This window comes from Astatotilapia calliptera, chromosome 17 (assembly GCF_900246225.1).
Source record: "Astatotilapia calliptera chromosome 17, fAstCal1.2, whole genome shotgun sequence".
Lineage (NCBI taxonomy): Eukaryota > Metazoa > Chordata > Actinopteri > Cichliformes > Cichlidae > Astatotilapia > Astatotilapia calliptera.
The window spans coordinates 12,366,401-12,379,545 of NC_039318.1; the positions used below are offsets into that span (position 1 = coordinate 12,366,401).

The following is a 13,145-nucleotide window of genomic DNA, read 5'->3' on the forward strand; positions in this document are numbered from 1 at the left end:
CCTACTACTTTAACCGCAGGCACCATCACACGCTGAAACTATCCCGCCCATAAGCGTCACTGATTCAAATTGCAGCCGAGGCAGAGGGAGAGAAAGCAGCAAGCCGGGCTGAGCACACTCACACACTCCGAGCAGACAGGCTGGCAGAGCAGCACGGAGCGAGTCACTCGCTGGAGATTCTTCACACTGTCTTTTTTTTTTTTTTTTTTTTTTTTTTGGGGTGGGTGGGGAGGAAATTTTACTTACATGCGGACAACCGCGGAGCCCCCCAGGATCTAACGATGTGGACAGAGGTCGGAAAGCTCGTGCTATTACATCTGTTACTCCTGGACCTCCATTGCGCTAAAGGTAGGGGACTTGTTTCGAGGTATAGAGGGGTGAATTTGCATCGCAGCGCGGACACTGGCAACGCTTTCTCAGGGGATCTGGGTTGCCTGTTTGAAAAACAAAACAAAACAAACGAGTTGTCTGTCAGTGCGATCGGCGTCTTCTTAAGTGCCGAGATAATGTGCTGTGTGCATCGTGCGTACATACTTATGTCCGCATTTGGACTGCTATTAACGGCGGTAGGAGGTGACAATGAATGAAATAAAGGGCAGCACATGCTCTCTAGCTGATGCTGGAAGATGGAAAAAGGCTGTCAGTGGTGATGTGGTCGCTGAGTGGAGATTGTAATGGTGTGCATTGGATGCATTCTTTGTAATTGGAGCTAACATTTTGAACAGATGAAATAGCCTGAAATTGGTCTGAATGTTTAAGTGCCAGCAGGAACTTCGGCAGCAACCTAAGTTAACCAAAGGTGGCATAGTGGTACATAAACAACAGCATGCCCATTACAGTCATGGTGGAAAAAGGGATAGTTGGCATTTAAAAAACACTTGAATTATTACTTGATTACAGCAGCAACATTATTAATTGGGGCAACTTTACCAATTTCCCACTTTCATTAGTCACAAATGAAAGTTTGTCAGTTAACCTCCCAAACTTGTTTGTAATTTGTTGCATTTTTGTTTCTCTGATTCACTCCTGTGAAATTCATAATGTGATCTCTAAATGAGAAATGAAAGTGACAGACAGTTTGTCTTTCTTTCTTTCTTTTTTTAAAAAATATTTCCCTCAAAACACAGGAACTCACACGCAGTCAGAGTGTGAGACCGGGCAGTTTCAATGCAAGAGCGGAGCGTGCGTCCCGATCGTGTGGAGATGTGATGGAGATGATGACTGCCCCGACAGCAGCGATGAGGAGAATTGTCGTAAGTAGCCCGTACAGAGTCTTTTGTGTTGGCTGACTAAACACAATAATTCCTTTGCTCGCTGCTTCCTGGAGTTTGAACCTGCCGTGACATATAGTTGCGTTCCTGCTTCCATAGGAGCAGGCGCCTTTGGATGAACTCTGGATTTTCAGCGGCAGGCTTCAGTGTCTAAATACTGCAGTCTGGAGTGCATGTCTTGTTTTTTTCCAGAACAAGACATGCACATGAATGGATAATGGTGGATGCTGTAGATAACCGATTAAATTCCAAATATAACTTTGGAATGAATGAAGTTATACTAAGAGTTGGCTCCTAATCATTTTGCTTGGGGCCGCTCTGGAATCTCCCATTCAGTTGTTCTACACAATAGAGCGCAGAAACTGTTGATCCTGGATCAAAGTCACATGGCCACAGGAATTTTTTTACTAAGCAAACCTCTGACATGAGCAGATTTTCTTTTTTTCAAAAGATGATTTCTTTTTTTAATTTTTCTCTGGCTGTGTGGAGATAATGTCAGTCTGGTTATCAGTTCTCAGCGTTTTACAGTCTCATAATTCATCTAGCATGGTTTCACAGATGGAGTCCTATGTGAAAGGGAGCGATAGCATTTCAGGGTTATGTTACATGACATCTAAATGCTGAGTAATGCCGGCTCTTCTGAAGTACTCGGGCTCTTTGATGGGGCTAACCACTAATTTTCTGCTTTTCTGGCCTTCGGTTATTGTATTAGTGTTATGTTAGGGAAGGGGAATGGGGGTTGGTAGCTTATGCTTCTGAACTGGATCCTATCAGGAAATTGCACTGACAACCAACTTTACTAATCATCGCTTATGAATTTGTCATGGTACTAATTGCTCGAATGGTTCCATTAGCGGCCAATTGATTCTTCACTGATGGCAGGGACCAGCACACCGAGCGCATGACTCCGTCCTCTGGCACGCCGGTTGCTGCTGATTGTCTCGAGAGTTTCATGCAGGAATGCCGTGACATTTACAGGCGCGTGTCGCTGACTGCGGAGACTGATTGGTATTATTGGACGTTTAGTGGGCAATACTCGACGGTAGCTGAATTGGATTTTAATGAGCTCCGCTTCAGTCTAACAGGTTGGGTTTACTTTTTAATTGAGTATGGGTTGGGTTTTGTTTTTTTTAAAAAGCATTAGAATGGTACTTAAGCCACAAGGTGACAGAATGACCTTTCAACTGAGCTGCTCTGTATGCACCAGAAATGTGCTCCTGTAAGCTTCAGATGTGGGTTTGATTTCCTCCTGGGCTCCCTGTCACTCTCTTGATCTGTTCTCCTGCTCAGACTCTACCTTTTATCTACTTTTTCAAGCCCCTCTCACTGTGCCTTATATACTCTTCATCCCTTGCTTGCGCTCTCCCTTCCTAACAGCTTTATGCTCTATTCTTTGAGAGCTTCAGCCCTCAGCTTGTGCTGGAAGTGATTTTTTTTTTTTTTTTTTTTTTTAAATAAAAAGCCACTCACTTCTCTCACTTCTGCACCCACCCCCAAGTCTCTTGTGGCCACTTTGGCAGTGTGAATGCCCCATCCCACCCAAAAAAAAAGAAAAGAAAAAAGGTTATGCCCGCCCAGCTTAACGCCCACAAAAAGCATCAGCTGACAGGTTGGAGATAAATCCAACAGTGGCTGCCGGAGTGATGCTCGGTGGCTGGCAACGCACCAGCCCTTCGAACAGATGCCAGCACTGCCACTGCTGCCTCCCCACCCAGCATGAGCCCTATGGAGAGAGGGAGGTGGTGGTTGAAGGGGAGGAGGAGGGGCAGATATGATTGGGAGGAACAGGATGCTGTAGGGCAGCTATGATAAGGAAAATAGAAGCAAGTAATTTTGTAGAGTGGGGGGCAGCATGGAGAAGGTCTACAGCACAATTGTGGGAAGAATAAACCCAGCGAAGCCAAATAATAAACTTTTCTGTCACTTATGATGGTGGGATAGGCTAAACAGGGTACAGGCATCTTTTAACACACTTTTATTCACAAAGAACCCTTTTAGTGCTCTTTGGTAATTTAACATGATTTCTTTTATGGCAAATTAGCCAAAGAATACAAAAAAAATGATACTGTGTAAAATTGTGTGGACATGGGACTAGTTATTCTCAGTTTCCCTGCATGAGATTTAAACAGTTTATTATGGAGAACTTATCCCAAACATCAATGTTTCCTCGAGCTTGGAGGGTTATTGGCTAAGTCGATTGTATAATTTGGTTTCTGAACAAATTGGAAGCAGGAATTACTTAAATTTCATGTGTGCAACACTGAAGGAGGACACTGCATGAAAACCTACATGCGAACATGCGTTTGTCACATAGAGTTTAGGGAGTAGTTTGTATGTAAATAAACCAGACATCATTCTTTTACACATGCCAAGGCCAGATATGACTGTCTGAGCATGTACTCCATTATCTGTATCCATCAGACGGTAGCCATATTATCCACACTCGCCCATAGGCGGGTGTCCCACAGCAGGGATTACCCCTATAGTATCCTCCTCCTAGCAGCTTATTAGAATAAGTCTTGGTAGATTGGGTTGTCTTTTGTGTCCGTCTCCCTGTTCTTTCATTCTCTCTTTTCCTTCCTCCTCCTGCTCCTCTCCTCCCCTCTCCTCTCCTTCATTCTCAACATGCCTCTTGGTAGATTCTGCTCTTGTTGCCCTGGGAGACGGGTAAAGTGGTGATGGAGGTGGTGGTGGTAGTTGGATTTTGTGCACGCGCTTTCTTTGTAGGGAACAGAACACTGCTGCACATGTGTGTGCATCAACTCTGTATCTCTGCTTGGCTCTGTGTGACCTATATTTCAGCTGTGGAACATACAGAAAAAAGCCCTTATCGTTTTAACAGCGGATTTAAGTGGATTTAATCACGTCTAATCCCAAGTGCTACTGTACAATCATTCCACATCAGGACTCTGTGTTAGATTTCAATTGTTCTTCCTCTTTTGCATTACTGTAGATTCCTCTCTTCCAAACTGTCTTAATCACGTGGCACTGTGATGGTCTGTCAGTTACTTTGAAGTTAAGCCTAATATTAAAAGTTCACAGGTTTAAGGATTGACGGTATTAATATTAGTACGTTTCTAATCAGCCACAAAATCAAGATTAGAACTTTTGAGAGTTACTTGTATGTGGATGGTACTATGAGATGCAGCACTGCAACAGGTTCGTACTACAGAGGTCGCTCAACTGGGGTGGCTGCAGCTCAGGAAGTAGAGCAGGTCATTTACTAAGGTTTTAAGTTTGGTTATTTGATTTGATTAGCCTATGTGCCAAACTATCCTTGGGCAAGATACTGAACCCCAAGTTCCTCTCCAATACCATCAGAGCATAAATGTGTGTGAATGTTAGGTAGGAAGCTCTGGGGTAGAAAAAAGTGCTTTTGTTATTGGGGGAATGTTGTATAAATAGCTTTGAGTGCTCAACTAAAGTAGAAAAGATGTGCTTTGACAGACATTAGAACAGGTTTTGGGTTTTAGTCCCAGTAAACTGTGTAGGAGATCAACCTCACTAACTTCTGATGCACACAAAGTCATTTTGTTCAGGAAGCAGGCCCAAAATATGACAGAAGCCACTCACATCAGAAAAGAAACCCCTAGTAGGCGTCCAATAGGGAAACAGTCCAAGCATTTAAAAACCCTCCTTTGCCTGGTTTTTCTAGAGTGGAAGTCACCCCCTCAGTCATTATTTTGGTATATCCACAGATATTCATAGTGCCATCTATAAATGTTATCTCCCCAACACTTCTTGCACTAATGGATCCCTGTATCATCACACTCACGCTGCTTCTGTACTTCACTTTTGGGACTTTGCATTCATGCATTTGGATTCATAGTTTAAAGCTTGTGGCTAACCTGCTTAAACCCTAACCCCAAAAAATAATTATTTGACTAAAGGATGTGGTTTCATGTTCTTAGTAAGTTCAGAGTTTCAGTGACTGTTCATTGGAGGAAATGTCTGCTGATCAACTAAAAATCAGCAAGTTTTGAGAAGTGATACAGGTGTGACTTATTCAACATCAAGCGGTATGCAGGGGCGTACTCACTGCTGATCTGAAAGCATTTTCTGCAGCCTTTACTAATGATTCACACGCTGCTGGAACACGTTCAGCCAGAGGATAGGCACTGATTCAAAATCGTAAACCACCAATGAACTCAGAGGACCTAATGTTTCAGAACATTTACAAGCAGCGGCTGGAAGACAGAAGACATAAGGATGGAGGTAAAAAAAATTAGCAATCAGTGTGTGTGTGTGTGTGTGTGCGCGTGCGCGCTCGTGTGTCACAGCAAGACAATGAGTTTGAGCAGGTCAGAGAAGGGGAGCGTCTCCTCTGTGGTCTCAAAACAGCTTCCCATAGCGGAGACATCACAACACATTTCACGCTGCTTCTGTGGGTGTGTGTGGAATCAGCCTCTCTCTGTCTCACACACAAAAACAGGCACACACACTCAGACACACATGACACTGTAATAAGAGACTGCAGAGAAACGCTTCAGGCATAAAAGGCATTGTACTGATAGGCTCACCAAAACACATTTGGTCACCTGCTGACCCAAACACACACATGAACGCACACACATGGCTTTCTCTCACAGCTGGGGTCAGACTTTTAATGGGAATATGAGTTTGCAGGCACCAGTAGCTTAATACATTACACACACACACAGAGACACACACACACAGACTCTGCACTTGTCTAGGTTAAAACAGCAGAAATCCACCGATCTGATATCAGGGTTAACTCCACCACTGAACGTGTTTCTAGTCCAGCTTCTTAGCAGGTCAACCACACACTACCACACATGGGGTGTGAGTGACACGTCACGTCATCTTTTAGTTTCCTGTGCTGGCACCGAGGACCTATAGCTGTGTGTGCATACGATTATGGAGTGTTGCACTAATCTTTAGAAAAGGAACCCCACTGCTGTGCGGTGTGACTATTGAGGCCCTGTGGAGCTCTCTAATTTTGTGTTTGTGAAACGGATAAGTATTGCATACTGAAGAAAAAGCTTGTCAGTAAAAAGATAAGGCTGTCCTTTAGAAACTGTTTATTTTTTGCTTTTACTGCAATTTGAGTCTCATGTATTTTTATTTTATTATAAAGTTGCACATTACTCCCTTTGTATTCTGCACTCAGACACCATGTATATGACTGTAATTTTTAACTGCCACTACAGACTGCAGATTAATGTCTTCAAATTCTATCAGTCTTGAAGCTAAACGGTGAGAATCTGTGAAGCTGCATTTCACAGTGATGGCAGTTCTGTGTAGCAGTTTTCAGAAGAAATGTATGAAATGTATTGATTGCCAGTATTTGTATCAATGAAAAAGGTAATTTATTCAGATCTAAAGTAAAGCAGTGTCCTTATCCACTATTGATATGAAAAACTGCCCCTATCTTGCTTTTTTTAAAAACACATTAAAGGTTAAGAATTCTGCCTGGCTAATCCTAATACAAAAAAAATTTCTGTTAAGATTATAAATATGAAACTTAATCAGATGGACAGTTTCTCCCATGCAGCTTTGCTCACCTGACAGATGACAACCCCCAGAATTTGCCAGGGCGCCACCTTTGTCAGAGCCTGTATCATGTTCTACACTATAACAGTACCTGGTGTGTTGAATAAGTGTTGGGTGCAGTGGTGCAAAACAGCAGCAGGGTAATTTTAGCTGGGGTCAGTGCTGGCCTGAGGCGCTAACTCTGCCTTCTTTTTCTTTCGCTCTGCCTGTGTGTCCATCTGTTGGTCCGCTCTTTCTTGCTCATTTGTGGACATTTTTTACACCTCGCTGCCTCCATCGTTTCCTGCACGTTAGGGCTCTGAGTGTATGAAATAATGACTTTGTATTGACATGAAGGAAATGTAGCCTACAAACACGCTTAAAAAAAAATAGTGTGTGTGTGTGTGTGTGTGTGTGTGTGTAATAAATTGAGACTTTACTGTCTGTCTGCAGTACTTACAATCCTATTAGTTAGTGTTATTATTAGTGTGAGACTACACCTTCATCGTTAGCTTTAGGACCTGATACCAGTCACACATGGCTGATCCCTGTGCTTAGTATAAGGTATTTACATATTTTGGAAATCCAAAATTGGTTCCTGCTCCTCTGCAAAGTGACTCTCTTGCAGTAGTTTGTGAGTTCTGGTGGTATCATTACACTTATTTCATTGTGTTTACACTCTCCCTCTCCCTTGTGTCTGTTTTGTCAGAATTAGCTTGTGCCATTTCCGAAAGATTACCTGTTTTTGTTTGCCCGCTCGACTGCAAAGTCACATATTGTTCAAAGTCAAACCCCGATAACACTACAATCCTAATTCCCCACCGCTTGTGTGTGTGTGCGTGCTTATATTTAGCTATGCATTGACTGTGTTGTAGTTATTATGCGCTCCCCCCCCCCCCCCCCCAACCTAGCCATGTCTGACAGGGTATCATGACATTAATCCCCAACTCAGATTAAGCGAATATCTTCATGTGCTTCCAGTTTATTATTTACATTTGCTGTAATCCTGTTTTTCACCGTGTGCTCTCTTGCCTTGTACATGCAGTCAGGATAAGGCATATGCAATGACAACTAAGAATGCTGATGAATAAAACATGGCCGCTAATACCAGTCTGCTCAGCTGACACCAAGATAGGGCACTTAAGTGCAGCATGTCAAAAGTTTTCATCATAAGTTTTTACACAGAATTTAAGTAGTGGGGGGAAGAACTCTCTAACAATGCTCCTACTTTAATTTCTGACTTATGCTTCATGAGTACTTGTCAATGCTCTGTTGTTTAGCCCGTTCATGCTGTTGGCAAAAGGATGGTAAATGTTGTTTATATGCTAAAAATTAGCCTTTTTAGCTTATGCATATTTAATATTTCATGTGTAACTCCATCTATGTGGATATAAGCAAGATGTTATCATGAAATTCAAATGATAGAATGCTTTTACAAGATGTAATTGATTCATAAATGCTAAAATTTGGTTGCTAGGCAAAATAATGACATTGTAATATCTGATATAGATTAAAAACCCTTAGGGGCCTATGTTATACCTGTGCACAAAGTTTGGTCACCATACTCTTAATCGTCTAGGAAGAGTTGAGCGGACAAAGAGGTAAACGCACAGACAGACGATATTTCGTGTTTGGATTTTGCTCCATTGTGATGTTTTTTTTTTATTTTTTTTTTTCTTTCTTTTTGTTCCATCTTTTTCTGCGACTCAAGTGTCTGTTGTGTTTGATCGTTGAAACAGAAAGTTTAGTTTGATTAAAGTAGGAACTGTTGGTGACTCCAGTTTGATGAGTAAACCTGTGTATTTTTGCATAGTGTTGAAATGTAGGTTTTTGTTGTTTGTTTGTTTGTTTTTTTGTTTTTGTTTTTTTTTGTTTTTTTTTTGTCATCTGAGAAACTCGAGTTTCTGGCCCAGCACCTGCTGTAAGAAAGCAGATGGGTAAAGCCTTTGAAGATGTCGGGGGTAAAAAAAGGCAAAACTCTCAGAAAGCCTCTGGTAAACCAACTTTACATCTCAGCATCATTAGCAAGAGGAAAACACCAACTGATACAGATGCTAAAATTCTTGAATAGTTGCACAAAGAAGTGTAAAAATGTTAGCTACTGTTTCCATGACACAAATTAAATTTTTATCCATGAAGTAGCTTGTGTTGCATCTAAATACCAAATCTACTGTATATGTATGTTTCATCCAGGATGTAATTCCTCCTGTTTCAAGGTTCTAAGTCTTGTGGATGGCAAAATAATTGCCATGAACATTGTGGATAATTGATCAGTTGTTTGAATTATTCGCAATGAATGGAAAAAAACTATTAATCAGCTGGTTGGTGCTTGGTTTTCTACTTGTGCTTTTTGGGGGTTTCTCTTCTTTCTTTCTTTGTCATCTTCCCTCCATCTGTTTTGAATGAATCTGTTCATGTAGATTACACACAACGCATCTTCTTCACACACACACACCTCGCCAGCTCTTAAGCCTGTGAAACGGGTCTTTTACCTTGAGGGGATTTTGCTTGTCATGTGTCGCAGAATGATGGGGGTGAGGTGGTGGAGGGATAAGGCACTCTTTGATGATATACCCACTGCACAGTAATGCTGGTTATCAGGAGAAATTCTGTTGCAAAGCATAATCTTACATGCACGCCGAGGCTATGTTTTGGGGATACACACATTACTAATGTTTTACCTGCAGGATACTTCATTATCGCCTAGCGCTCACACTGTGTCAACATAAAGAGAGCGAGGGGAGATTAAAGGGTGAGGAAATGGGGAGGGAATCAACAGCAAGCACTGTTTTTTCTCCATTGATTAAGGAGAAAAAATTATTTATTTATTTTTTAATTAAAGCACTTTTCTGATCTTCCGCTCAAAATCAGATTAAAAAGTACTTCCTATCGGAGTTACAATGTGGGGATTATTAGAAGTGTGTTTGAAGTAAAACATAAAAAGCGAATGCACTGTAGTTGCTAGAGCGACATCAGGATACTCATGGGATGTATTGACATGCGGACTGTCCTTGGCTTTTTGGATTGTTCGCTGCTTTGCAAAGATTGTGACTTGTTGTTAAAAGATGCTGTTTTCAATGGAGGAGCCAAATCTTAAAGCAGATTGTAGTTTGGATCAGGTTTCCCTTTTTATTTGATTTCTTTCCCGCCATCAATGAAGTGTTTTAAGCAGTGACAGTTCTTTCTCTTCTTTTGCCGTGTCCCCTCCACCCCCACGTCCTATTGTGCATCATTGAAAATAATTCCTGAATGTTTGGAAGCAGGGTGATGCCTTCTGAATGGGCCCTGAGAGGCCCTCTGTCTCTCACACACACATTTTCACCTAAACTGTCCAATGCATTTAGTCCCAGGAACGTTGTTCAGGGTACTCAAAGGTTCCTTTTAGATGTTTGTCTGTGTTTAAACTGCAGAATGTATGCTAATGTAAATTTGTACATTTATGTATGTAGGGGGAAAACATTTTTCTTTATTAGAACTTTTTGGATAGTTCAGTGGAACTTCATTTACATCCTGGTTCCTGTTAGAATGATATTACCTGAAGTGCTTTAATACTGTGCCTTTATAATAATCCTCATATTAATCAAAATGCCATATAATCATATAGTGTAGTATTAAGTGGACACAGCCCTGAATAATAAAGGCCTTATAATAGGTGTCCTTCAGTTGTAGACACTCCCCCACATTTGCCTGCAGAACAGTAGATAACAGGGAACCATCTTCTAGTGGAAACTTACTGAATTGCTGTTGTTTAGACTAGAATAGGGTGCCCATCACCATTTTGAGATCCGTGGCAACATTTCATGCAGGACACATCTCCCTTCCAGAAGTAATTGTGTAAGAGAATAAAGTGTGAAATGGTCTACTGAGCAGTCTTGTCTTTCATTGGATGTGAAGTGTTGATATGTAACATTCCTCCACATGTTCAGAGATTCTGGGAAAAGCAAGACTGTTACTCTGTCCACTTCCTATTGGACAGAGTAACAGTGGATGTGTTATTGTCGTCTGCCTGCCTAGCGGCATGGAGAACCAACCTTCTGAATATGTGGATTTTCAAATTGATACCATTGGTGCATCTACTAAAAATCTCAGATGAGTTTAAATCTCGTAATCTTGACCTCAAAGTCAAGGTCAGAAGTCAAGTTTTTTGAAAATGTTGAAAACATGCTAAATTGAAAGATGTCCCCTAAGATTTAGAAATTTAAGCCATAAGTGTATGGCTTAAAAAGAGATGGAGGAAAAACATAATAAAACAAGTTGTTCGACTAACTTGGCGTTACCGATGGGAAGGTTGCAGAGTGCCCTGCAGCGGACAAGCTATATAATGTTGAGAATGGTCAAGTTTACCATCACGTTATGTTATTATGTTAGCATAACCGTGTTGACATGGTTGAAGGGTGTTTCTCCTGTATCTTATTTACTTTATCAACTGTTATAAATGCTAAAACTGATAAGATTGCAAATAGCTAATATTGGTCAGGCTCTCTAGGCTCCATACTAACCATATAAATCACTAAAAACAGTGTGCATTGAGAACTGTGTGTGGTTTAGAGTGGACCGTATGGTGCCTGCAGCATCTGCAGTGTTATTTTATATATCTGCTTTTCCAAACAGCTCTTTTTGTTCCCTTTAGCTTTTCGAAATCAGTGTCTACATTTACATAAGCATGTGTTTATGTATATTTTCCAGGATGGGATACAAAGTGAGTCCAGAAGCCTTTTTGCGTGTCAGCTCCTGTTGTTGTTGTTGTTGTTGTTGTTGACAATTTTTGTTTGATTTGGACAGGTCTCTGAGGTTTAGCATAATTAAACGAAGCAGAAACATGATCAGCCAAAACATTTTTCAGGGATTTGTGGGAGGAAAACTGAAATTCCAGTTACTCACATACACCTACCCATCGAATTAACAGATGAAAATGGCCATAGTAGCATGACAGACCTGTATGTAGCGTATGCAAAAATCTGATCTGTACCTGTAGTCTCTCTGGTGTACACACTCATGTGCACACACAGTTTTGCATGAAGAGACTGAATACCATGAACTGCTGCTTTGCACAAGAGCGATTTTGCCTTTGTTTGGTTTCAAATTTTTAAATGTTGCTTGATGCCATCTATGTGGCCCCGGCTTGCTAATGTTGTGCTTTCGCTTGGAATATTGAATCTTACCTGACCCGTGGGTTTTAATTCTTTTGATGTGAGACATTTCTTTTTATGTTGTTGCATCACTTCAGAAAACCATTTACTTCGGGGAGTTTAAACGCCATTACCGATGAGCAGTTCACATTTATCTGCAAGCTTCTTCTCTGCTGTGTTCTGTCATTGCCTATGCCCTCCACTTCGTCACGTTATATGTGGCATCACAATTTCAACACTTCCATCTCGTCTTCCTATTGCTGCCTGTATTCAGAACTTTTTTCCCCTCCTCATTTTCTGTGAGGCTTATCCAACACCCCACAGCTTCTAGGCCCTTAATGCTGAATCCATACATCTGTTTTTACTGTATTTTCTCAAATAATAGAACTGTGGGAACACACAATACTTTTAGATGAGTTGGAACGTAAAGATTATGCGGTAGTATGATTAGCTGTTCTCGGAGAGGATTAATAGTGAAGCCCTGGCCGTCACACCATAAATGCCGAGTCTGTTTAGCAAGAAATGCTTGGGGAGGAGGAGGGGGGACTCCCCAACTGCCATGGCCCATCTGCAAGTTTTCATGCCTTGTTGCCCATGAATTTACACTTTGCAGTGCCTGCTGCGCTCAGGTGCAACCACCACTAAATCCCACAGCCATATTTAAGAAGCCAACATTTAATCCCCACAAGTAAACATCCAAAAGAAGTCTTCCAAGATAAATTCCCAGTTCCTTCTTAAAGTAAAAGGCCAGGGGAAGATTGGAGGCTGGAAGTACGAAGTGTTCGAAGTACTTTTCAGCAGACTTAGAAAGAAAAACCTGACACTCCGATTCCCAAAGCCAAAAAATAAAGCATTTTGAGCATGGAAACCTTACTTACTTTTTATTGTTATAGTTTTAATGTTTTAATGTATTTGCCTTCCCAGCTTTGGAAACTGTTCCAGACAATAAATTATTAAAACTCAGAGTAAAATTTAATTAAAAAACAAACAAAGCAAAAAATAAAGCCTTTATACAAGTCTGAGTTGCAAACCCAAATTTCCAGAACAAATGTGTATATTAGAAAGATATCTTCTGGAAATATTGTCATCACATAACAACACATGTGCAAAGCAGACCTTCTATAACACACACACATGCATCTATCTCACTCAGCATGGAGTGACCCAGTTGTGATAGACCACAGGCAGTAGTTAAACATAATTGGCCCGCAGTGTTGTTACAGTGATGTTTTTTTTTCCTCCATGTAATGGT

The 13,145-nt window shown here is 41.1% G+C and overlaps 1 protein-coding gene across 5 annotated transcripts in view; it reads left to right on the forward strand.

The window, feature by feature from the left end:
• Nucleotides 1-227: 227 nt before the first annotated feature.
• The window catches only part of lrp8 (low density lipoprotein receptor-related protein 8, apolipoprotein e receptor), a 169,498-nt gene continuing 156,580 nt past the window's right edge, over nucleotides 228-13,145 (forward strand). For all 5 annotated transcript variants that reach the window (XM_026146703.1, XM_026146706.1, XM_026146704.1 and 2 more), the window contains exons 1-2: nucleotides 228-348; nucleotides 1,128-1,253. In XM_026146703.1, coding sequence (XP_026002488.1) covers nucleotides 282-348; nucleotides 1,128-1,253 — 193 coding nt within the window. In that variant the 5' untranslated portion in view covers nucleotides 228-281. The remainder of the gene's footprint in view (nucleotides 349-1,127; nucleotides 1,254-13,145) is intronic.